The 24320-nt window shown below is 27.7% G+C and overlaps 1 protein-coding gene across 1 annotated transcript; it reads left to right on the plus strand.

The window, feature by feature from the left end:
• The first annotated feature begins 1919 nt into the window (after positions 1-1919).
• On the plus strand, positions 1920-12251 carry LOC123259794 (fork head domain-containing protein FD4-like). Its single transcript, XM_044720501.1, has 3 exons — positions 1920-3239; positions 9156-9766; positions 11644-12251. The coding sequence occupies exons 1-3, from the start codon at positions 3018-3020 to the stop codon at positions 12044-12046; spliced, it is 1236 nt and encodes a 411-aa protein (XP_044576436.1). The 5' UTR covers positions 1920-3017; the 3' UTR covers positions 12047-12251.
• The last annotated feature ends 12069 nt before the right edge of the window (positions 12252-24320 follow it).

Raw genomic sequence — 24320 nt, forward strand, 5'->3', positions numbered from 1 at the left:
TATTCATGTATATATAAATATATAAAATATATGAAAAATTGATGTGGGTACTTAAATGAAAGGTCTCGATGAGTGTATCATCGGGATGAGCTTATATCTTTAAAAATATCAATATTTCACAAGATAAAAAGTTATTTCTTAATTATGTATCTCGAGATAGAGCATTTTCAAATGCAGCCTAAATATCCTAATAAATTAACTATTGGCGAGAATTAAATGAAACCTTGAAAAGGCACAAATCCAAGTCTTTTGCAATGACACTTAATTTCATTAAAAAATCCGATTTTATTATATGACTATCCAGAAAACAAAATTTTTCTTACTCTTAAAATAATATAAAAAATTGATTTGATTATTCAAATCTTCATTAATTTCCAAAATAATTTTAAACTTCATTGAATTCATATTTATATTTCCCTCACTTAAACTATCAATAATTTTATACCAATCTAAAAATTACCTAAACCTAAACACAAAAAGTGTTTACATCTCAAAAAAAAAAAACTTTAATTGAGTCATAACTCACCAAAAAATTTGAGATTAAATATCAAAAGCTACAGTTGGAAATATTGAAGTACATAAAAAAGATATATTGCATAAAGAAGCCTCAGATTGAAAACTATTAACTTTATATAACAAATAAAAGTAATAAAAAGAAGAATATACTTCTCAAACTAAAACTGAAGTTTATATAACAAACAGCAAAGCCATCGAATTTTCCACAGATTGTTATAAATTATGTAAAAACATTACAACGTGTTAAGCACGGTAAAATCCATCACTTACATCTATTATCCAACAACTCAATGTAATAAAGAAAATACACTGTAACTAGTTATTGCACAAACATTATTTATAAAATTTCTTCAACGAACTTGATCTCTATTACACAATAAAATAACTTTAAACAACCCTTACAAATTCAACAAACTGCAATATTGAATTATTTAATATGAACAATAACATCCCCCATATACCATTCTTATCCATATACAATCTACGTTTATTGCAATGGCCTTCGTCGCAAAGAAATAAACGGTATAATAAAAACTCGTTGTAAAATCCGAGATCTCGTTGTTATGTTCTTCTTACAGTCAATAAGTTACATTATGTACGCAGTACTATCCAGCTGGAATGAGAAGAAAATAAAACAAGCTACTTGTTCTTCACGTCCATATATATTATATGTTATATATAACATTTTTTTATTTATTTCTTCTTTTATTTTCGTAAATATATATACTAGTCCTAATGTACGATAATGACCGAAGTATAATAACAAACCAACAGGGCAATCGGACGGACGAACAAGCGAACGAGCAAGCAACAATGCCCATCAGCAAACCATTATGGTATTACGTTATGGTGAACCGTCAAATTATACCAGATTGATCGATACCGCACCATCCTAACTGGTACACACCTCACACACACATGCACACCATACACACCCAAGTGTGCACACCATAAGAAACTAACACAAATTTACTTACCAGATACATACTTACACTTACTAATACTGTACTGGTTTATTGAAAAACCACTTTCAATAACTGGTGTGCTTGGTGTACTTGGTGTGCATCCCTTGTGATATGAGGAATAATTCCTCTATCGCAGAACAAAAATAAAATGGTGGTTCGCTCCACCCCGCTGCATCCCCAACTGCACACCAGACCTATAGACAACAAAACCGGTAATATATAATCCTAATAAATTTATTGCAATTACAACTAGAGTCACCAATACCGATAAAACAGTATCCACGTAAATCACTATTGATATTAATTGATATTTTTAATTAAAATTTAAAACACAACAAAAACAATATTTTTTAATTATCAATAAAAATTTATTAAACACAAGTTTATCGCATAAATCTCACGGGTAAGTCGCGCAAAAACGCTTAAATAAAATTCAATTACACACCTTGCTGAGATTTGTGGGCGTTGCATTTCTAAGCCCCGCCCTGGGGGCGTGTCTATTCAAAATGGTGTGCACAAAATCTTGACATGAGTAATTCTGCGCTAAGTACATGAATTATTTTTCCACTCTGCACAGTATCGGCAATATATTACATCTCGAAACCTTGCTTCGTATCGTATCGAGTAAACATCCGATCAGAGTGATTGCTAATTCAACCCACTCGTGGTAGGCTGGGCTTAAATAAGCCCCGCCCATTATTTGGCAACCAATGGGAATTCGCGAGCTGAAACAGTGGGAAGAATAGGGGGATAGAAGAGCAACAAAAATAATTTTAAAAAAATATCCGGGACCCAAACGATGGAGATGCGCAAACGCAATGACTACTAACACACTACGCTGTTAATATCGTTGTTCTAAATATCGATATAGTTCCTCTGCCGGTATCACGAGAACCACGAGTATTTACGAATGTACACCTGGTTGAGTATTTGTTGTTGTTTGTTATCTAACATATGACTTTTAAATCCACCTGTTATCAATTAAGTGGGATATAATGACCCTTGTTATTTTGTATCGATCATTTATTGCTTGTAAAGTCAAGGTCTGATGTAATACGTCATTTATCGCTCGATCAGTCTTTAAAGTAATTAATTAATTAATTAATTAATCACTGCAAGTAATTTTTAAACCTTAGTGCCGTTTAATAAAAATTTAATTGAATAAATAAATCTTGTTACAACAATGTGATGTTTATTTTTAACGTGACATTCTGTTTTTGCTGGTACATATAGCAATTAACCGTCGTTAAGTAGCCAGTGGAACGGGCGTTGTTGTGTCAGCCAGTGTTTTTCTTCACCGTATACAAGTAAACAGTGATTGTGTTAATTAACGAGCTTAGTCACAATCATTATCGCCGTAATTGTTAATTTTTTTCATTCAATTCCGTTTGTCATTAATCATCGACTTGAACATGTAATGTGAAAGATGGATTTTTGATTGTGGGTGATTGTGTGGTGCCTGTCCTGCAGACCTCGGCTAGCAGGAACAAAAAATGTTTTTTGTAGTTTATTTATTAATTTAATTAATTAGTTAACATGCCAAGACCGTCGAAGGAGTCTTACAGTGGCGAGCAGAAGCCGCCGTACTCTTATATTTCGCTGACCGCGATGGCTATTTGGTCTTCTAAGGAGAAAATGCTCCCGTTGGCGGAAATTTATCGGTTTATTGCTGATCGCTTTCCTTACTATCGACGTGATACAAGAAGATGGCAAAATTCTTTGAGGCATAATTTATCTTTTAATGATTGTTTTATTAAGGTAATTATAAAATTTTTAATTTTGATTTTATTTAAATATTAAAAAAGGTAATTTTCTTTTTTTTTTAATAAAAGTCTAACAATATAAGAATTTTAAAAATGTTACAAGTGAAAATAATATTATATTACTAGCAACCTTGCAGTCACTCTTCAATATAAATAAATAAAATTCTGCTTTATTAAATAATGATTTTTGTTAAATTGCACTGTAATTTATTAAATATTGACGTTTTTAAAGATATAAGCTCGTCCCGAAGTTATACTCATCAAGAGCTTTCATTTGAGTACCCACATGCATTTTTGATATATTTTTCATATATTTATATATAATATATATATATATATATATATATATATATATATATATATATATATATATGAAATATTGATGTGGGTACTCAAATGAAAAGTCTCGATGAGCGTATCATCGGAATGAGCTTATATCTTTAAAAATGTCAATAGTTCACAAGATACAAGGTCGTTTCTTAATTATGTTAAATTGCACTGTACTTTCTTAATTATTGACATTTTTAAAGATATAAGCTCATCCCGATGGTACACTCATCAAGAGCTTTCATTTGAGTACTCACATGCATTTTTATATATTTTTCATATATACATTATATATAATATATATAAATATATGGAAGATTGATGTGGGGTGGGTACTTAAATGAAAGGTCTTGATGAGCGTATCATCGGAATGAGCTTATATCTTTAAAAATCTCAATAGTTCACAAGATACAAGGTCGTTTCTTAATTATGTTAAATTGCACTGTACTTTCTTAATTATTGACATTTTTAAAGATATAAGCTCGTTCTGATGGTACACTCATCAAGAGCTTTTATTTGAGTACCCACATGCATTTTCATATATTTTTCATATATACATATATATAAATATATATAAATATATAAGATATATGAAAAATTGATGTGGGTACTCAAATGAAAGGTCTCGATGAGTGTAACATCGGGATGAGCTTATATCTTTAAAATGTCAATATTTCACAAGATACAAGGTCATTTTTTAATTATGTATCTAGAGAGAAAAAAAAACCGATTTTATCATATGACTATCCTGGACACAAAATTTTTCTTATTTTTTTAATAATATTGATTAAATAATTAAAATTGACGATACCAAAAATTTTTTATTTCAATTATTAAAAAAAAAAAATTCAAAATTTTATAAGAGTAAAAATCTAAAAAAAGTTTTACAAGTAAAACTTTAATTATAGTTGTTACTTAATAATTAAAGTGTCTATTTATTCCCTCATTGACGATACCAACATTGAATAAATACTCTCTTTGAAGTAAGCGAGCATGCAAGTAGCAAGTAGCAAGTTTGGAGTAAGCAAAGAATAAGTAAAACTTTTTCATTACTATTCTTATTATATAATAGAATAAAATAATGTAAGAGTAAAGCTTGTGTAATATTGTAGGTAGATATAATACCCCTTTTTTGATGTATTTTACGTACTCACATGGGTACGATATGATATGGTATGAGCGTCTCGTTGAAACGACAACGAGGACTCGGCGTCCCCTTCTGTCAGGGTTATAGCTCCATCAATAATTTTAATACTTACATGGTCATTTGTCTATAGACTTGTTCACAAGACTGTTTGAAAAGTCCATCCACACTATCATTGTTCATTATTACATATAATTTCACTTTCAGTATATGTTGTATTTTATTATATTATTATCATTATAATGCAAACGCATGTAAGCATGTCTAAAAGTTTTTATTATCCAACAAGACATAAATCGTCGGAAGAAAATGAAACTTTTGAATTAAAAATTAAATGCTTTACCATCAAACGCAGGCTTCGTTATTTATTAAACGATTATTTTCATTGTTGCTCACTTTTTATTGTTATAGAATTATAATTATCATTATTTTTTAATTAAAATTTTGTGAATTTTATTTTTGCTAATTTCGTAGTAATTATTTACAATTTTTTTTTTATTAACTTCATAAAAAATTCTATTCATGAAAAATTTTGGTATTCGTATTTTGGCATACACTCTTTGCTCATTGCGCCAACCTCCTTCATAGTCAAAAGCCTAATTATCTTAATTAAATAGTTAAATGAATTGTCAATAGATTGCGCTTTATGCTTTTCTAAGAAGTTTATTTTATTAATTTTTTTTTAATAAAATTATTTTGGATATTTTTTGGTAATAGCATACAGTAAAAATTTTTCTGCCCTCCGGCCGGAAAGTGGCAACTTTCTGGCCGCTGCGCTAAACAAAGTTGCCACATTCCGGCTACGTCGAGCAGAAAAATAGTATACACACCTTGGCCAGTAAATAAGAAAGCTTCAGATCACATGTTTGTCAACCTCGGCTTCGCCTCGGCCAACAACTACATGTGATCTGAGACTTTTCTTATTTTACTGGCCTAGGTATGTAATATACTATTTCGTCATTGCGTAGAAAACTTATATGCACAGAAAGAAAAATTTCTTGACTGGAGAACAAAATTCTTGGCTCAAGAAAATTTTCGGGTGCCTGAAGGAAGACCGAAAGTTCTATTCTTGGTGGAAGTAATTTTTTCTTAATTCAAATTATCATAAATACTTGATACAACAAATTTTTATATTTGATAAAGATTTTGAGATACTTTAGGGAAACAGCGCCACTTACTTCAGCTGAGAAAAAAATTTTCTCACCTTGAGAAAATTTTTCTCTTGAATATTTGATACCCATTTTATGTTATTTTAGCGTGCAATTATACATATTGAATGAAAACAAAATGATTCAATATTATTTGATCTTCCCATTTGACATGTTAATCAATAAAAATATTAATGAAAATTTACTTCTATCTTTATATTTGATTTTTTGGAGCAAGAGAGAAATTTTCTCGAGACAAGAAAATTTACTTCTATCAAGAACTAAATTTTTTGGAGCAAGAGGCTGAATTTTCTCAAAACAACAAGATTTTCTTGACTTAAATAAATTTTCTTGGATCAAGATACGTATTTCTTAAAGCAAAAGAATTAACTTTGTTGGAATAAGTGAAATTTCTTGTCAAAAAAAAAATTTTTTTTTCGCTCAAGAAAATAATTAGGAAGAAAAATATTTTCTTAGCTCAAATGAACCTTTTTTTCTGTGTAGTGTTAAAAATTTTTGTGTTAAATATTTAACACTTTTATGTGTAAATTTAATATTTATTCTGTTAAACCAACACAAAAAAGTGTTAAATATTTAACATAAAAATTTTTAACACAAAATATTTTGACGCAATGACGCAAAATTTTTACTGTGCAGGAATAATTATTAAAATAATATTTTAATTTCTAAGTTTAGTAAATAATTATAATAGATCTAGATCTAGATCATTATAATTATAAATATTAATACCTTGAGTTTTATAAATTATTTTTTAAAAATTTTTTACAACATTATATTTTCTAACAAGACATATTATATGTTATAAAGAAATAATAAAACTTTTAAATTATAAATGAAATGCTTTAGCATCAAACGCAAGCTTTATTATTTATTAACCGATGATTTACTGTTAGTAATTTTGTTTTGATTATTATCGCTTAGTCTTGCCATAGTTTTGTTTATTTAATAATTATAATTATAATTGTAATTAGAATTATAATGAGCGATGAAAAGATTATTAAACAAAATGATAGGTATTAATATTTATAAAATATGAATGAAGAAATGACAGAATATATTACCTTAAAACACAAATATAGCGTGATGAACAAGTCATGAAATTATCTTGTCATTTTAATGAGTCCGCGTGAGTTTTCATCGTGTTATTTCTGGTAACATAAGCTATATATAAAGTAAAGTGTGTATATAATATGTCTGGCACGCGAGCAAACTATTATAAAGATATACACTTGTCATTTAGGAATCCTCTTTTCCTCAATTTGGATTTATGTTGGATGTATTATATTTAAATACATGTGTCGCTGTCGTACCTCGGAGAATTATTTCCATCTCCATCTGCGTGTGTAATAATGTTATTATGTATATATGGACATATGGACATTATACTTATATGTATAATCGTGAAAACGGGACATTTATGCATAAATGGGTGAAGACAGTTCATTTTTTATACGCTTTTAATTTTGTTTAAATTTCTGAGCGAATGTAGTCAAGTCATCAGGGATTATTATGTTTATGTCTGTATGAATAAATACCGCACGTGCGGGATTATTAAAACCGACGGTAATTACATGTGGTCAATTGCAAAATGAGCAATAGTGTTGTCACAAGAAATTAAACGTCATGTTCGTATATAATAAAGTCTGCTCATGTATTTTTTTAAGGATAAATATTCAGTTATGTACTACGGTGAATTTTTTTTATATTACAACAAAAAAAGGTTTTTTTTTAAATTTAATCTTGATAGAAAATTTTATTTAATTTTACAATAAAATTACTTTATTCGAAATAACTAAAATTTTTTAAATTGAACAGAAATTTTTGTTTTGAACTGGGATAAAAATTATATTGATTTATAATTTATAAAAGTTTTAAAAATTATACCTACATTTTAATTTGTTGAAAAAAAAATGAATTCTTTATTTATTTATTGAAATGAGATCAGTTTTTTTTTTTAATTTCGTTAATTAAATCTTTAAAACTTTTTAAAAATAGACTAAAATTTGAACTTTTAACGTTGGTTATCAACCTTGCAGTCACTTTGTGACTGCTGTGACTTGTGAACTATCAAAAATTAAAATTTTGTTTTATTAAATAGTGAATTTTGTTAAATTGCACTGTACTTTCTGAAATATTGACGTTTTTAAAGATATAAGCTCATCCCGATGTTACATTCATCAAGAGTTTTCATTTGAGTACCCACATGCATTTTTATATATTTTTCATATGTACATATATATAATATATATATAAATATATGAAAAATTGATGTGGGTACTCAAATGAAAGGTCTCGATGAGTGTAACATCAGGATGAGCTTATATCTTTAAAAATGTCAGTAGTTTTCAAGATACAAGGTCGTTTCTTAATTATCTTAAATTCCACTGTACTTTCTTAAATATTGACATTTTTAAAGATATAAGTTCATCCCGATAGTACACTCATCAAGAGCTTTCATTTGAGTACCCACATGCATTTTGATATATTTTTCATATATACATATATATATAATATATATATAAATATATGAAAAATTGATGTGGATACTCAAATGAAAGGTCTCCATAAGTGTATTGTCGAGATGAGCTGATATCTTTAAAAATGACAATAGTTCAAACTAAAATCGAAACCTTTGCAATGACACTAAATTTCACTAAAAAAAACCCCGATTTTATCATATGACTATCCCGGAAACAAAATTTTTCTTATTCTCTTAATAATATAGATAAATCATTTGATTTTTCAAATCCCCATTAATTTCCAACTTCAAACTTCAATGAAATCATATTTATATTTCCCTGACTTAAACTTTATCAATAATTTTATACCATCCTAAAAATTACCTAAACCCAAACACAAAAAGTGTTTACATCTCACAAAAAAAACTTTAATTGAGTCATATATAATTTACCCAAAAAATTTTTCACCTCCCAATTCTCTATAAAAAAAAAGGCAAACTTTGTTTAAAAATAAAAGGTGAGAAAACTTTTAAGTAGACATCCTTGTCATATCACGTCTGTTAGCTGTCGAAAAGTTTACCGCTCAAGTGAACGCACGCTCACGAAATCCGTTCGTGTATTTTATTATAGTAATATATATATATATATATATATATATATACCCACCGAACATATAATACATCAAATACTTTTTCCACCTAAAATTAAAGGGATACATCACGCAAAAAAATAATCGGTTCTCCCCTAACACGTTCTTTAAACAAATATCAACTAAAATATTTTTCATTTTATTTTTTTGTTTCCAAATGCAGGTACCGCGCAACCCTCACACCCCAGGAAAAGGGGCATATTGGGCCCTGCACCCAGCAGCATTGTCAATGTTCGAAAACGGATCGTACTTACGTCGCCGGAAGAGGTTCAAGCTTCCAAAATCGCTGAAAGAAGAGAGCCAAGTGTTGGCAGAGACAGCAGCGAGACTGGCATCGAGCAACTCTAATTCCTGCTCGGAGTTCCCGGTCATAAATCACTACCCAGGATCGCATCATCAATCTACCCATCATCACGACAATCCTCACCTCTATCAAGATCAAAATTTCGCATTAACTCAACGTCAGCTAGATTTTCTTAATTTTACATCGATAACCGGTCTCTCCTCCATAAATCACGATGAAGACAAACTCTCCCCCCGCAATTCGGGCCTCGCTTCAATGACAACCGATCACCAGTTATTATCTTCCTCTTCAAACATCGTCTCCGTTGCAATGGAGAGCGAAATCTCTGGAGCAACAATTGGAACCAGGGATCCAGATCGAGAGAGGGTGACGATAAAAAAACCAAAGCCTCTTGTGTGCAAACCGGCGAAATCATTCAATATTGAAAGTATCATCAAGACCAGTAGCCCGAGCGAGCAACGACCCTCTAGGTAAGACACCATAAACATAATATGGTACTTTCGTTAACAACCAGTTAGCAAAATGTCACTGAGTTATATTGGACAGTAATCCTTGTCGTTACCCTCCGATGACTAAGTGCATACATGTACTTTGTTTATTGCTGTGTATTTATATTGGTACCTTCACATCAACAGGACTTATCAATGTGACGGATGATGATATTGGGGGACAAATATTATTTTATTGTAATGTATATATTATACATATAATGTTTATAATATATATGTCGGTATGGATATATGGGATGTATAATACAATGCTTATACAAGTAATATAACATCGGTCTTACATACAATACCAATCAGCTTTTTCGCATGAAACACTACACTAGCGTGACATGTTATACGCGGTAATAACATACGCTAACGACTAATAACATAAATTATACACTGAGTTTTCAGATAGGCTGTTTAGTATTTTTTTTTGTTCAGAAAAATTAACTATTGAGATATTTGTCACTGTAGGGAGTTTTATAATCTAAAAGGAAAAAAAGTTTGAATGCTAAATTGGGACAAGAAAATTAGAATTGCATGAATTTAGATTGTACAGTGGAATAATAACTAAGTATCGTTGGTTTAAAAATAATTTCTTTATTCAAAATAACAAAAAAAATTTTTTCTCGTTTTAAAAGTTGTTGAACACTTAGTTTTGATATCAAAAATAAGATACTTTTGAGAATTGTTGGTATTCTTGAAACAAGTTGATATTTTAAATCAACGTTACCGTGGGAAAAAATTTTTGGGAAAAAATATATAAATTAGAACTTATTTAAAAATACACCGATAAAAAAATTAACGACTCAAGAGTTAAAATCTTGAACCAAGAATACCATTTTGAAGAAAATGATTTTCATGAATCAAGAGAATAAATTCTTGAAAGAAGAAAATTTTCTTAGACCAAAAATAATTTCTTAACTCAAGTATTTATTCTCTTGACTCAAGAAAATTATTTTTTATCAGTGTAGTAAAGCGCTTAAATAGTTAAATTTTGAATGAAGAATTTTTTCTCTTTATCTTTTTAGTTTTATTTTTAATTATTGAGCAGATTTTTTCAAATTAAGTGTTTCAAAACAAAGAGCGAAATTTCCAAAAGTATATTTTTTGTTTTAACTACGTTTTAATAAGAGTTTTAAATGCTCTAGGATCAAAATTTAATAAATAAATAAAATAAATATAATTTCGACGTCTAATTAGTAAATTATCTAACTTTATTTTAGAGAATCTTCCATTTTTACGAGAAAACAATTTAAAATTTAACATCACTTTAAAAAACCATTCAATATCAAATAAAGGTATAATATTTTGGTATGGACTATTTAAATAATTTATAATTGGATTATTGTTACATCAAAATGTTAAAAAATCACCCTCTAAAAAATAAGGAGTTAAACCCATTCGGCTGCTCAATTTCAAAACACAGTAACTGACAATTTTAAGATTAAAAAAAATTTTTTTTATTACAAAAAACGTTTGCGCGCCAAATTAATAAAAAATTTGATTTATGAATATAAAATACTTGAATATAAATATTTTTAAGAAAAATTACTTGAAATTAAGGTCTAAAAGTTATAAAAATTGCAGCAATACTCATAAAAAATCAGGTATAAAAATTTTGCAGTTACTGTGTTTTAAAATTGGGCAGCCGCATTGTTAATAAGACCGTCGATTTAGAATTGATACAATTAAAAACGAAACATCATAAATTTTCAAATAATAATTTAAATTAATCCCAAAAAACTTAAAATAAATCTTTTTTTAAAAATAATAAAAATTAATAAACAATAATAAAAATAATAAAAAAATAATAAAAATTAATAAAATTTTTTCAACAACAAATATTGTTTCAGATTGGACCTAGAAACAATCGACCGCGATCCAGTCCCAGAACTTCCACTTCAAATTCAAGCCCAGAGCCAAAATCTCCTGCCCTGGCACTCGAGCTTATACTCAAATTTAAACCCCCTGGGAAACTACTCCCTTAACCTGAACCAAGCCGCAGCATTCTACGCCACAGCCCTCGCAACTGCGAATTTATTCGCCTTGCATCCAGGATACCCTTCAAAAACTTCTTTCACCGAAGGAATGGTGAACTCTTCCTTGTACAACTTCTATCCAGGAATTCCAAGCCTTCTGAGACTGGAGCCTACGGCAGGTCCTCCGACACTGTTTCCTCCCAGCGCAGAAGAAGGCTCGCTAGAAATCCGGGAGGTCAATCCTTATGAAGATAATTGTAGCAAAGATTTAACGTGATGTGTTATTTAAAATTGTTCTTTATAAACTAGAGTCTTGTTGATGTTAATTGTTGATATTGTTGGAGAGAAAATGTGGCAAGCGAGAATGTAACATACATATGAATTAATGAGTAGTAAGATTTATTTAAAATAAAAAATGTAAGTGTACTTTATTTGGAAAATCAGTCTGTAATAAAAAAAAACAAACGATCTCTGTAAATTTACTTCGCTGGGAGTTAATTTTTTATTAGCATCGTAAATCGTTAAAAATAAGTTAGTTAAATTTTTAATTTGCGTGGAAAAGACTCTCAAGCATCTGCATACACATATAAAAAAATATATAAATATCCTGTACATATTATAATAAATAATAAAGTATGAAAATAATAATAAAAAATACGAGTGTTGTCTTTATGTTACAATAGATTCAGATGCGCGGTGCGATATCAATTATCGTTACTTAGCAGTTAAATCGCCGGATGGTAAGATCATAAAAACCGCGAGCGGGCAAACGCTTTAATGACGACTGTTTCTCTTTTTTATTTTTTTTAAATAAAATGTAGTCTACTCTTTTATATAACTCCTGTGTAAGTTTGTAAATTCAATTTTTTTATAGCCCATTTTTGTTTTATGAACAACTGTTTTTTATTTTTAAATTTGCATACATGCTACTTTTTAAAGTTTTATTTCTTCTGCATGTGAATCTGTTCGACTGAATTTATTATTGTAGAAAAATAATAGTTTTTAGTTCAATCTGATTTGTTATTATTATTATTAATAAATGATAGTTGAAAAATAAATTGGATTTATTTGGAATGATTTAATATTTTACCGGAAGGGGAAAAAATAGTTGTTTGCAAGATTCGGGAAAATGAAAACAAGTCTTAGTTGTTTATTGCAATGTTTACGAGGCAGTTTTTATAAATTTATTAGCGGCATAAATATCGCGAATCTGTGTACTTTTATAGCTAGCCCTGAGGAACTTTTACGTATACGCCTGGTTGTGCATAAGAAAGTTTGTAGTAAACAATCTAATAAAAGTATCTGAATATTTTTATTTTGTTTTCTGAGTAACTAAATTGTTTTTTAAACTATAAATTATTGATGCAAAAAATTATTTTGTAATAGTTATGGTAGATCTGGTCATAAAACTATTTCATAATGCTTGTTTTATAAGTTGTAAATCCCCTTAATTTTTGGTATTTAGAGACACAGTAGTGCTGTGTAATAATTATACGATCGAAGATATTTTATGTTAGTACAATTTATTCTTAAGAATAACAATTAAATATTTTATCTAATTTATTTATTGCAATTATTAGAATAAAATTCTCAAAGCAATTGAAGAGATTGAATTTAAGCTTAAAATTTTTGGAGTATAGATATTTTTTTTATAATCAAAATATAACAAGTATTTAAATAATCTATATTATTAAGAGAAAAAGAGAAATTTTGTCTTTAGGATATTTATATGATAAAATTAATTTTTTTTGGGAAATTCAATCTCATTGCAAAGTTCTTGACTTGAATTTGTGTCTTTTTAAGGTTTCATATCATTCTCACCAATAGTCAATTTATTATGATAAGTATTTAGGCTGCATTCGAAAATTCTCTATTTCTAGATACATAATTAAGAAATGACTTTATATCTTGTGAAATGTTGACATTTTTAAAGATATAAGCTCATTCTGATGTTATACTCTTCAAGACCTTTCATTTGAGTACGCATATCAATTTTTTATATATTTTATATATTTATGAATATGAATATATGAAAAATATATCAAAATGCATGTAGGTACTCAAATGAAAGCTCTTGATGAGTATAACATCGAGATGAGCTTATATTTTTGAAAACATCAATATTTAAAAAAAGTACAGTGCAATTATTTAACATAATTAAGAAACGACCTTGTATCTTGAGAACTATTGACATTTTTTAAGATATAAGCTCATCCCGATGTTACACTCATCAAGACCTTTCATTTGAGTACCCACATCAATTTTTCATATATTTATATATATGTATGTATGAAAAATATATCAAAATGCATGTGGGTACTGAAATTAAAGCTCTTGATGAGTGTAACATCGGGATGAGCTTATATCTTTAAAAACGTCAATATTTAAGAAAGTACAGTGCAATTTAACATAATTAAGAAACAACCTTTTATCTTGAGAACTATTGACATTTTTAAAGATATAAGCTCATCTCGATGTTACACTCATCAAGACCTTTCATTTGAGTACCCACATCAATTTTGCATATATTTATAGATTTATATATATGAATATATGAAAAATATATCAAAAATTGCATGTGGGTACTCAAATGAAAGCTCTTGATGAGTGTAGCATCGGGATGAGTTTATATCTTTAAAAACGTCAATATTTAAGAAAGTACAGTCCAATTTAACAAAATTCATCATTTAATAATACAAAATTTTTTTTATTTGTAGTTCCCAAGTAACGCAGTCACATAGTGACTGCAAGGTTGTTAGTAAAATTTAAAGATTTAATATAAAAATAAATCAGAGTTAAAATTATTTCAAATCAATTCTGGTTAATATTCACTTGTATTAAAACAAAATTAATAACGAAGAAAATATTCAATAAATTTTCATTTTACGGAAACTTTCAATCACTTTAAACTCAAGATTACCCTTGATAATAATCATTAAAAATAATGATATATAAATTGACAAATAATATAACATTAAAACTATAAATAGCTCCAAACTTTTATTTCATCGGTTCGATAAAAAAGTTTGAGACTATTACAATTTAAGCATTCATTACTGAATAATTTATCAAGTCGAGTATAAACAAGACCAAGATATAGTTGATATGATGCTTATAAGGACGGTAAAAAATAGTATATAGAGGAGGATGAAACGAAAATTGATTAAGTAGAAATTAAAAAGATATTAAAAAGTAAATTGCAGTGGTTATTACTGCTCAGGTGAAACTAAAGGTACTATATAATATATAATGGGACGGTTTAATCGAATGGAAGCGCAAAAAATTAACGCGTCACCAAGTGAATTCAGTTAATAATAACAAAACCAATAAAACTAAATAAATAAAGTTTAGCGAAAAAATAAAAGAATGAAAGAGGGATGCGAGGGATGGATATAGAATATAATACTGAGTGGAGTAAAAAAGCCCACGTGAAAGCAGACGACGTAATATCTATTAAATTATTCACAGCCAGTTACCAGCTCGTCAGTGAGACCCGCCTCTCTCAGTTTTTGTCCACGGCTGTATTCATTTGCCACTCGTTTGTCAAGAGGGTTCTTTTTAAACACTTTTTTACAATAAATACTCACTCTGGAGTATCTGATATATTTTTTTAAATTATTTATGTTTTTAGTTTAGGATAAAATTATTTAAAAAGCACAAACGCATTTTGCAAGCGAACCGCTAAAGTGCGCAATAATAAATAAAATAAACGGCACTTATCAAAAAAACGAAATTATAGCTATAAAAAGAGGGTGAGGTTGATGGAAAAATAAAAATTGAGGTAAATCGATCTATATTTTTTCAGTCCCCGACCGCTGCGCTGAACCGTAAAACTGAGCGGCTAAGCTTCGCGCTTTCCGATCGGCAAATTGATATAGGGCATCGACATTCAGCAAACTTTTGCGGTAATAAAAAAATAATTGTCAGAAAAGGTGGTGGATGTTCATCTCCGGAATCGACTCGTGGGAGCGATAAGTTTTTTCCGGGATTTTTTTATCAATAACTCAATTTTCAATTTAAATTGATTTAATATTATTTTAGGAAAATTTATCGCTTCAAATGATGCAAGTTATTGCAACGTCATTTTTTCTCCCTTCTAGCAAAAAATTAATTTTAAAAAATGGAGCTATCATTTTTTATAAGTAAAATTTTTTTAAATTAAATTTACTTACAAGTTTTTAAAGAAAAAATTTCAATTTTTAATAAATAACACAATTTAGAATTTTTTGCCAATTTATCTTGCTATAAATAAATTTTGTCCCAAGCTCACAAAAATTTTTTTAATTAATTCTATTTAAAATTTAATAAAAAAATCTGAAAGAAGAAAAAAAATTTCAATTTTTAATAAATAAAACAATTAAAAATTTTTTGCCAACTTATTTTGTCCCAAGTTGACAAAAGTTTTTTATAAAATAAAATTTTGAATTTTTTAAATTAATTCTATTTAAAATTTAATAAAAAAATCTGAAAGAAGAAAAAAATTTTCAATGTTTAATAAATAAAACAATTAAAAATTTTTGCCAACTTATTTTGTTCCAAGTTGACAAAAGTTTTTTATAAAATAAAATTTTGAATTTTTTAAATTAATTCTATTTAAAATTTAATAAAAAAATCTGAAAGAAGAAAAAAATTTTCAATGTTTAATAAATAAAACAATTTAAAGTTTCTTGCCATAAATAAATTTTGTCCCAAGCTCACAAAAATTTTTTTTAAAATAAAATTTTGAATTTTTTAAAATCAATTCTATCTAAAATTTAATAGAAAAATCTGAAAGAAAAAAAATTTTTAATTTTAATAAATAAATCAATTTAAAATTTTTGCCAATTTATCTTGCCATAAATAAATTCTGTCCCAAGCTCACAAAAATTTTTTTTAAAATAAAATTTTGAATTTTTTAAAATCAATTCTATCTAAAATTTAATAAAAAAATCTGAAAGAAAAAAAATTTTTAATTTTATTTATTCATAAATAAATTCTGTTCCAAGTTTAAAAAAATTTTTTATTTTTTAAATTAATTTTATCTAAAATTTAATAAAAAAAATCTGAAAGAAGAAAAAAAATTTCAATTTTTAATAAATAAAACAATTAAAAATTTTTTGCCAACTTATTTCGTCATAAATAACTTATATCCAAACCCGACAAAAAGCATTAAATACAAAATTTAAAAAATGAATCCAACTCTAAACTAAGATCATTAGTAATCCTCAATCCTTCATAATTCTGACACGGTAATTCATAGTTTCAGTGCAATAGTGACATTAATTCAATCGACGAGGTCTCGTCAAGGAGTTGATTGTACGCCCGTTGGCATTTTAATTCGTCTTGGATGTTGGATGTCGGCATAATACACACCACACTAGTACAGTAAATACCTCAGATGAGGACTGTAACAACCAGGCTTGCTCTTTCATTTGTTAATGTAAGAACAGCCTATGGTGTGTATATGGTGTGCATGGTGTGTATTGCCATCTCAGTCCTGATCACACCGACAGCACTGCAGCTTCTGCTGCTATGTTGATGATGCCGTGTCTTGTAAAATTAGTTTAATATCTCACACGTATATTTCAAGAGTAAATTGAACGCCGCTCTGAGACATACGTAACAATATATCCAACAACAATAATAATAATAACAACAACAATATATTAACAACACAAGCTGTGGATAAACGCGCATCAGATAGAGAGGAGCCGAAGAAACGTCCAAGAAACGGCAAGTTGGTGATGGCCGTTGTTCATTTAGCGATTCGCCACGCGCTCAGGGTGCCTCCGGCGGATCCTCATCGCGATATATTCTTATTCTCACAAATATATATGTATTGTATGTTCTATACAAAAGTACACACCAATACAATGCTAAAAAATAAAAAAACACAATACTTTTGAGAGTAAGTTAGAGTTAACTATAAGTATAAGTCTTTCTCTCTCTATCCCAATTTCATTTCTATTTACTTCCCCCCTTACTATATATATCTGTATACATGTAAGGATATTATATTAAATTAAAGAAACTCTCAACATCATGATGCGCGGGTATAGTATTAATATTACATGATGCTGATGAGACTTTATAAATGCATTTAGGGTAACTGTGAAATTGATGATCCGACAAAAACGAGTCAACTACCCTTATATGCCAGAGTCGGCATTTTCTTTATACACTTTTAACAAGCTTGAAATATTTGGTGAGAAAATAATAATGTATATTTATTTATTTCTTTTGAGACCACCATGCTCGCCGAACATGTAATATATAATATATAATATATACTGATATAACACGGGCATTGTTTGCGTCTGAGTCTTGTTATATTATTTAACGTGTTATGATGTGGATAATTGGATTCTTTAGAATTCCTGATATTGTATTAGTTATTCTCTAGTCAATTGTTGTGGGTTTTTTTTTTATTTTTCGGAGTTTAAATTACTTGGAAAGTTAACTTTTTAAAGGGGTGGGAAATGAGAAAATTATATTAATGAAAAAAATTTTGTTATTTGCTCTTAAGGTACTACCGGTTTTAGAATTTGTGTTCAGAATTTAATGAAATTTGGCATATTGGTACTTTATAATATCATAATTAAGCAGTAAAATTTTTGGAAGCCTGGCGAGTCCTGAAAAAAAGATATTAATATTTACATATTTTGCCTTTACCATTGATCCTTATGGAAAATTACAGACTTTATTCTATTTCACAAAACTGGACGTTCAGATTCTTATAAAAATTGAGACAACGAGAGAAAATAACATCTAGAACATATTTAATAACAATCAGTGTGGTTTCCGAGCATATGAAAATATTTATTAATAAAAAACATTCAAAAGTTTGAAAAATCCAAAAGTGCAAGCCTCATAACGCTTATTCATTTTTTAAGAAAAAATAAATGAAAATTAAAATGTAAAAATTTCTAAGCTTAAAGTTTTTTTGTAGCAATTCTAAAAAATTTGAATTATTGAACTTATAATTATTATTTTTATAGAAAAAAACATCAATAAGAAAATATTTTTGATATGTTTATAAAATTTTTTTATAATTAATTATACAGCTTCAAAAATTTTATTCAATTGAAATTTAATTTTTTTCAATTATAAAAAAAATTGCTTTGAATTAAAATTAAACGATTAATTCAGATAGATCTTAGTCGTGTGAGGAATCGTATCGGTAATTTTGTCACGGACACGCTCGAGCCGAGTAGACTGGACTTGGGATCGGTAGATCGGTACCCACGTCGATCATTGACTTTCGATTCTTTATCTTATTTACTATTTTTTGCTCATTGGTGGTTTTTGCCCCGAACGAGCCCGATCAAAGTTGAGAGTTTCGCGCGTGCTCTTTGCCAAGCTGAACCGAACTGTTTATAATTGATTGTTTCCCTTCACTTTGTCTGCTAAATTCACACCAATAATCTTTATAATATTCCCTATAATTCGTAGCTTTTTTAAATTCCGTAAAGGTCTTCTGGGAACAGATACTTCATCCAGATTATTTTTTCACTAATATATATAATTTCCAATGGATTTAACATTTTATTTAATGTGTTTAACATGGATTGTTTTTCCGAAGTATTTTGTTTTTAATTATAAGCAAGTTTAGTGAGGGGAAAATAATGTTTTTTAATGGAAAAGGGTTACTAAAAGGCTTATTAAATTTAATTTATAATTTACAATAGAGGTTTTAATAGTGTCCGTATCGTTCATTGTTCATTTTTAATTTTTTTTATATAATAATACACAAATGGTAAAAATGACATATGGGGTAATTTGTAATAAGAATAAAAAATCGAAAACTCAAGTTTTTGCAGTATGAACAGTTATTCTTTAAGTAATTGTTTAATTTCACAATTACCTGATTTTTTTTTCATAAAAAATTAAAAACTTAATATTTAAAAAAATTTATTTATACTATTATATTTTTAATTAACTTTAAAAAATTGAAAATTATTAAAAAAACATTGTGAATTGTTAAATTAAATAATTATAATTTTTTTATAAACCATAAAAATTAAATGAAATTTTAAGTAAATTAAAAAATTTAGGAGTCAATTTAAAAAATTTTGATTTAATTGAATAGAACAAAATATAATTAAATTATTTAATAAAAAAACTAGCAACCTTGCAGTCACTATGTGACTGCCGTGACTTGTGAAATATAAAAAATTAAAATTTTGCTTTATTAAATAATTAATTTTGTTAAATTGCACTGTACTTTCTTAAATATTGACGTTTTTAAAGATATAAGCTCATCCCGATGTTACACTCATCAAGAGCTTTCATTTGAGTACCCACATGCATTTTGATATATATTTCATATATACATATATAAAATATATATAAATATATGACAAATTGATGTGGATACTCAAATGAAAAGTCTCGATGAATGTAATGTCAAGATGAGCTTATATCTTTAAAAATGTCAATAGTTCTCAAGATACAAGGTCGTTTCTTAATTATGTTAAATTGCACTGTACTTTCTTAACTATTGACATTTTTAAAGATATAAACTCATCCCGATGTTACACTCATCAAGAGCTTTCATTTGAGTACCCACATGCATTTTCATATATTTTTCATATATTCATATATTTATATATATATAAATATATAAAATATATGAAAAATTGATGTGGGTACTCAAATGAAAGATCTTGACGAGTGTAACATCAGGATGAGCTTATATCTTTAAAAATGTCAATAGTTCACGAGATACAAGGTCATTTCTTAATTATGTGAAATTACAATGTACTTTTTTAACTATTGACGTTTTTAAAGATATAAGCTCATCTTGATCTTACACTCATCAAGAGCTTTTATTTGAGTACCCACATGCATTTTCATATATTTTTCATATATTCATATATTTATATATATATAAATATATAAAATATATGAAAAATTGATGTGGGTACTCAAATGAAAGGTCTCAATGAGTGTAATGTCAAGATGAGCTTATATCTTTAAAAATGTCAATAGTTCCCAAGATACAAGGTCATTTCTTATTTATGTACCTAAAATAGAATATTTTCGAATGCAGCCTAAATACTTATAATAAATTGGCTATCGGTGAGAATGATATGAAATATTTCAAACCCTTTTATAAAATTTTAACATTTTTTTTTTATTAGCTTAAATATTAAAAAATATAAAATAACAAACAATTATATTAAAAGTAACACTCAAGCTTTTGAAATTTAAATTCAATAAAAATTTTTCAATTAGTAATTTCCTATTAAAGAATTAAAAAGACAAGAAAAAAACCATCTATAATTACTAAAGAAATTAATTTATAAAAAATATGAAAAAAAAAGATTCTATTATCGCATTTAGCGTAATTACATCACAAAAATACCATTGAATTTTCTTCCTTAGTTGCTTTTTAGGCACCGAGTATAGTTTTGCTGGACATAAAAGGAAAATAATCGTTTCTCCATACATCTTAGTGTGTATGTATATAATCTACATTGTACAGCGTGCTGGTAGGCTCCAGGAAAACAGAAACGAGTGTTTATCAAGCCGTGTAATTATGCAAATAATGTGCATGTTTGGTAGCACTAAATTAGACGCGCGCCTTCAGACGTTTTAGTGTTAGTCTCGGCGTATTTATACAATGATGTACATTCCGTATAACACTATTATATATACTACATAAGAGAGTAGAGGACCCCGTGGTGTACTGGTCATTGAAATAGTAGGTACTTTGTATCACGTACACAACAGCACCGTGAAAGTAAATACTGTGTGGGTATTGAAATTAGTTCTTAGTTCTTATATTATGATCGTTATCCAAGGCTGATGAGGGCTCCTTGGTTAGCTTCTTACTCTAAGCCATCCCGACTACGACTCTGAATAAATCCATCGACATATGGGAATACACACTTACACACACTACGTGTTTTGATATAATTAATTCGTCGGGTTATTAATTTATTCCGTTCGTGCCGGTTGGTCGGTGTCGGCGGTGCGCGATCACTTTAAAATCTTAAGACTGAGGTAAAAGTATTTTATAGTTACACATTAAATTTTATAATGATATTAAATAAGATTTTACGTGTAATATTATATTTATGAAATGACATTTTGTTACTTATTTATTACCTACTAGATCTGGATTACGTCATTTTCATTTTTTTTTCTTTTTTAATGGGGAGAGAATGGAAAAATAAATTCGAAGATTTTTTATTTTTTTATTCATTTCATTGTTTATTTTTTTATGTATTAGAAAAAAACTTTATTGTTTGACATTTAAAAAATCTTCAAATTAAAAAATAAAAATTGTTTTGCATTGAAAAATTTTGAATTAACAATAAAAATTTATATAAATCATAATTTATTTCTCAAACTTTTGATTTTTATTAAAAAATTAGATATTTATAAGAAATAAATTAAGAATTCAAAATAAAAACTCCTAAAATTTCAAAGAAAAAATAAAAATTCTTATAGAGAATTATTTATATCTCTTAAATTGATGAACCAATTTTTAAATTTTGGGTAATTATTTACAAGTGGGGTCCACCCTATTTTTGACCATATTTAGGTGAAAAATTAAAATTTTCAAATTTTTTTTTCGATTCCGCTTATTTTTAAGCGCAATTATTTAAAAAAAAAATGTCGTGGAAGAAATAAATAAAGATTTCGACAGCTTTTTTGCCTTTCAAAGTTGGAAAAAATTTTTGCTCTTATATTTTTAGATAAAATTTCTATTTTATCTTTTTTTGATGTTTTTGATATATTTTTTTTAAAAAGTACATAGAAAAACGAACAATTAAAAAAAAAAGTTGAATATCACAATTTTCAAAAAAATTTATAAATTTTTTTTTCATTGTTAATTTTTTTATGTATTTAAAAAAAATATATCATCAAAATCAAACAGAAATTCCGTTCAAAAAATGAAAATTTAAATAATTGACCCCATTTATAAATATTTACCAAAAATTTTAATCTTTGACATTGAAAAATTTTTAATTAACAATAAAAATTTCTGTACATCATAATTTCTATCTCAAATTTTTTTTTTTATTAAAAAATTAAATGTTTATAAGAAATAAATAAAAAAATCAAAACAAAAATTTCTAAAATAAAAATTCTTTTAGAAAATAATTTAAATCTCTCAAATTGACGAATCAATTTTTAAATTTTCAAACTTCATTATAAATTTTATGAAAATCAAATTAAAAAGTCAAAATTTTAATTTCCAAATATTTAAATAAAAATTTTCACAGAAAATAATTCAAAAATCTTAAATTTACAAACAAAATAAAAACTTTCCAAATTTCATAATAAAAAAACAAAGTTCCATAAAAAAAATTTCAATTAAAAATTTTTATAATTACCAAAGTTTCTCCGGCGATAAAATCCGCAAAAAAGTATACTTCATAATTAAAATTGTACTTCACCAAAGAGAGATCAAACCATCAGATCGCAATTACAATTATCCGTAGTTAATTATCAATAATTAATTTAATTAATTTGAGTATTCTCTATCACGTGTTAACTTAAGTAACGCCGTTAGAGCTTGCAGGGTAATTAAAATCTTGGCTGATAAACAGCAACTGAATAAAGCGAAACTCCCGACTCACTTCCTAAATAAAAGACTCATTGCCTCAGAACAGAACAAAAAAAAAAAGTAAATTAAAAAACAATTAATAAAAACCTTTGTTTAGAATCGGGTAATGTCTGGTGAGTTGATGTTTGGTCACGGATGCTTGCGTGTAAATGTCTACTGTGCATATGCATACAGATACAAGCCCCGAGATAGACCCGAGCCGCTGATGATAGAGAAAGAATAAGAGCATCTTGATTAATTACTTAAAAAGGGTCGAGCATGTAGTAGTGATGCGAAGGAAGCTTCCAAGACAAATTGCAGTATATCTTGCGTGGCAAAGCTGAACGCAAATCGACGCCCTGATGGTATGGGGCGTAAACTAGAAAGCCCAACTAACTCTTTACAATCGGGGATGTTATTTAGCGAGCAGTTAATGCTCCCAAGTACCCGGTAGCATCCACCACAAGAATACTCTAATTATCCACGGCTTAAATATTAAAAAAAAAACTATTATTATTTTTATTATTTTTAAATACGCAAACGAGCGCGTTAAACATCTGCCGGCGCTTACTCGCTCCTCTAATCTACCGCTAATAGTCGTTTAACTTTTTTTTCTTACCTATAATATAACTGTTGAGTATATCTACCGCGCTGCATGTAATGTAGATTGTTCGAAATAATAAATACTTTGAAATATTGATGGGTAAAGTTTTATTGTGCCCTTATATATTTTTATTTTTGCCTTTCATTGTAAATTGGAAAATAAATTAAAAGAAGAAGAAGAAAAGAATAAAATTGTGTTTTCAACTATCATTATAATGCCGAGGAGAATCGAATAATATCGACTTGTCGATTGACATAATGGCGCTCGGTATGTATATACATATATATATATACTACCGTCGAGGGAAAATACCGTTTAAACTTCGTACTGAATGATATCTTTTTAATAGACCGTGTAAAATGATCCGTGGATAGAATATTGGCTGTTTTGTTGTAAACGTTCTTTTTT

The sequence above is a fragment of the Cotesia glomerata genome, linkage group LG2 (assembly GCF_020080835.1).
Source record: "Cotesia glomerata isolate CgM1 linkage group LG2, MPM_Cglom_v2.3, whole genome shotgun sequence".
In the NCBI taxonomy this organism is placed as follows: Eukaryota; Metazoa; Arthropoda; class Insecta; order Hymenoptera; family Braconidae; genus Cotesia; species Cotesia glomerata.

What these genes read in the sequence shown, in the direction of transcription:
- LOC123259794 (XM_044720501.1), top strand. Translation starts at nt 3,018, where the DNA reads ATGCCAAGACCGTCGAAGGAGTCTTACAGTGGCGAGCAGAAGCCGCCG. An exon ending in TTAATGATTGTTTTATTAAG is followed by an intron (nt 3,240 to 9,155) that starts GTAATTATAAAA and finishes TTCCAAATGCAG; the next exon opens with GTACCGCGCAACCCTCACAC. An exon ending in AGCGAGCAACGACCCTCTAG is followed by an intron (nt 9,767 to 11,643) that starts GTAAGACACCAT and finishes ATATTGTTTCAG; the next exon opens with ATTGGACCTAGAAACAATCG.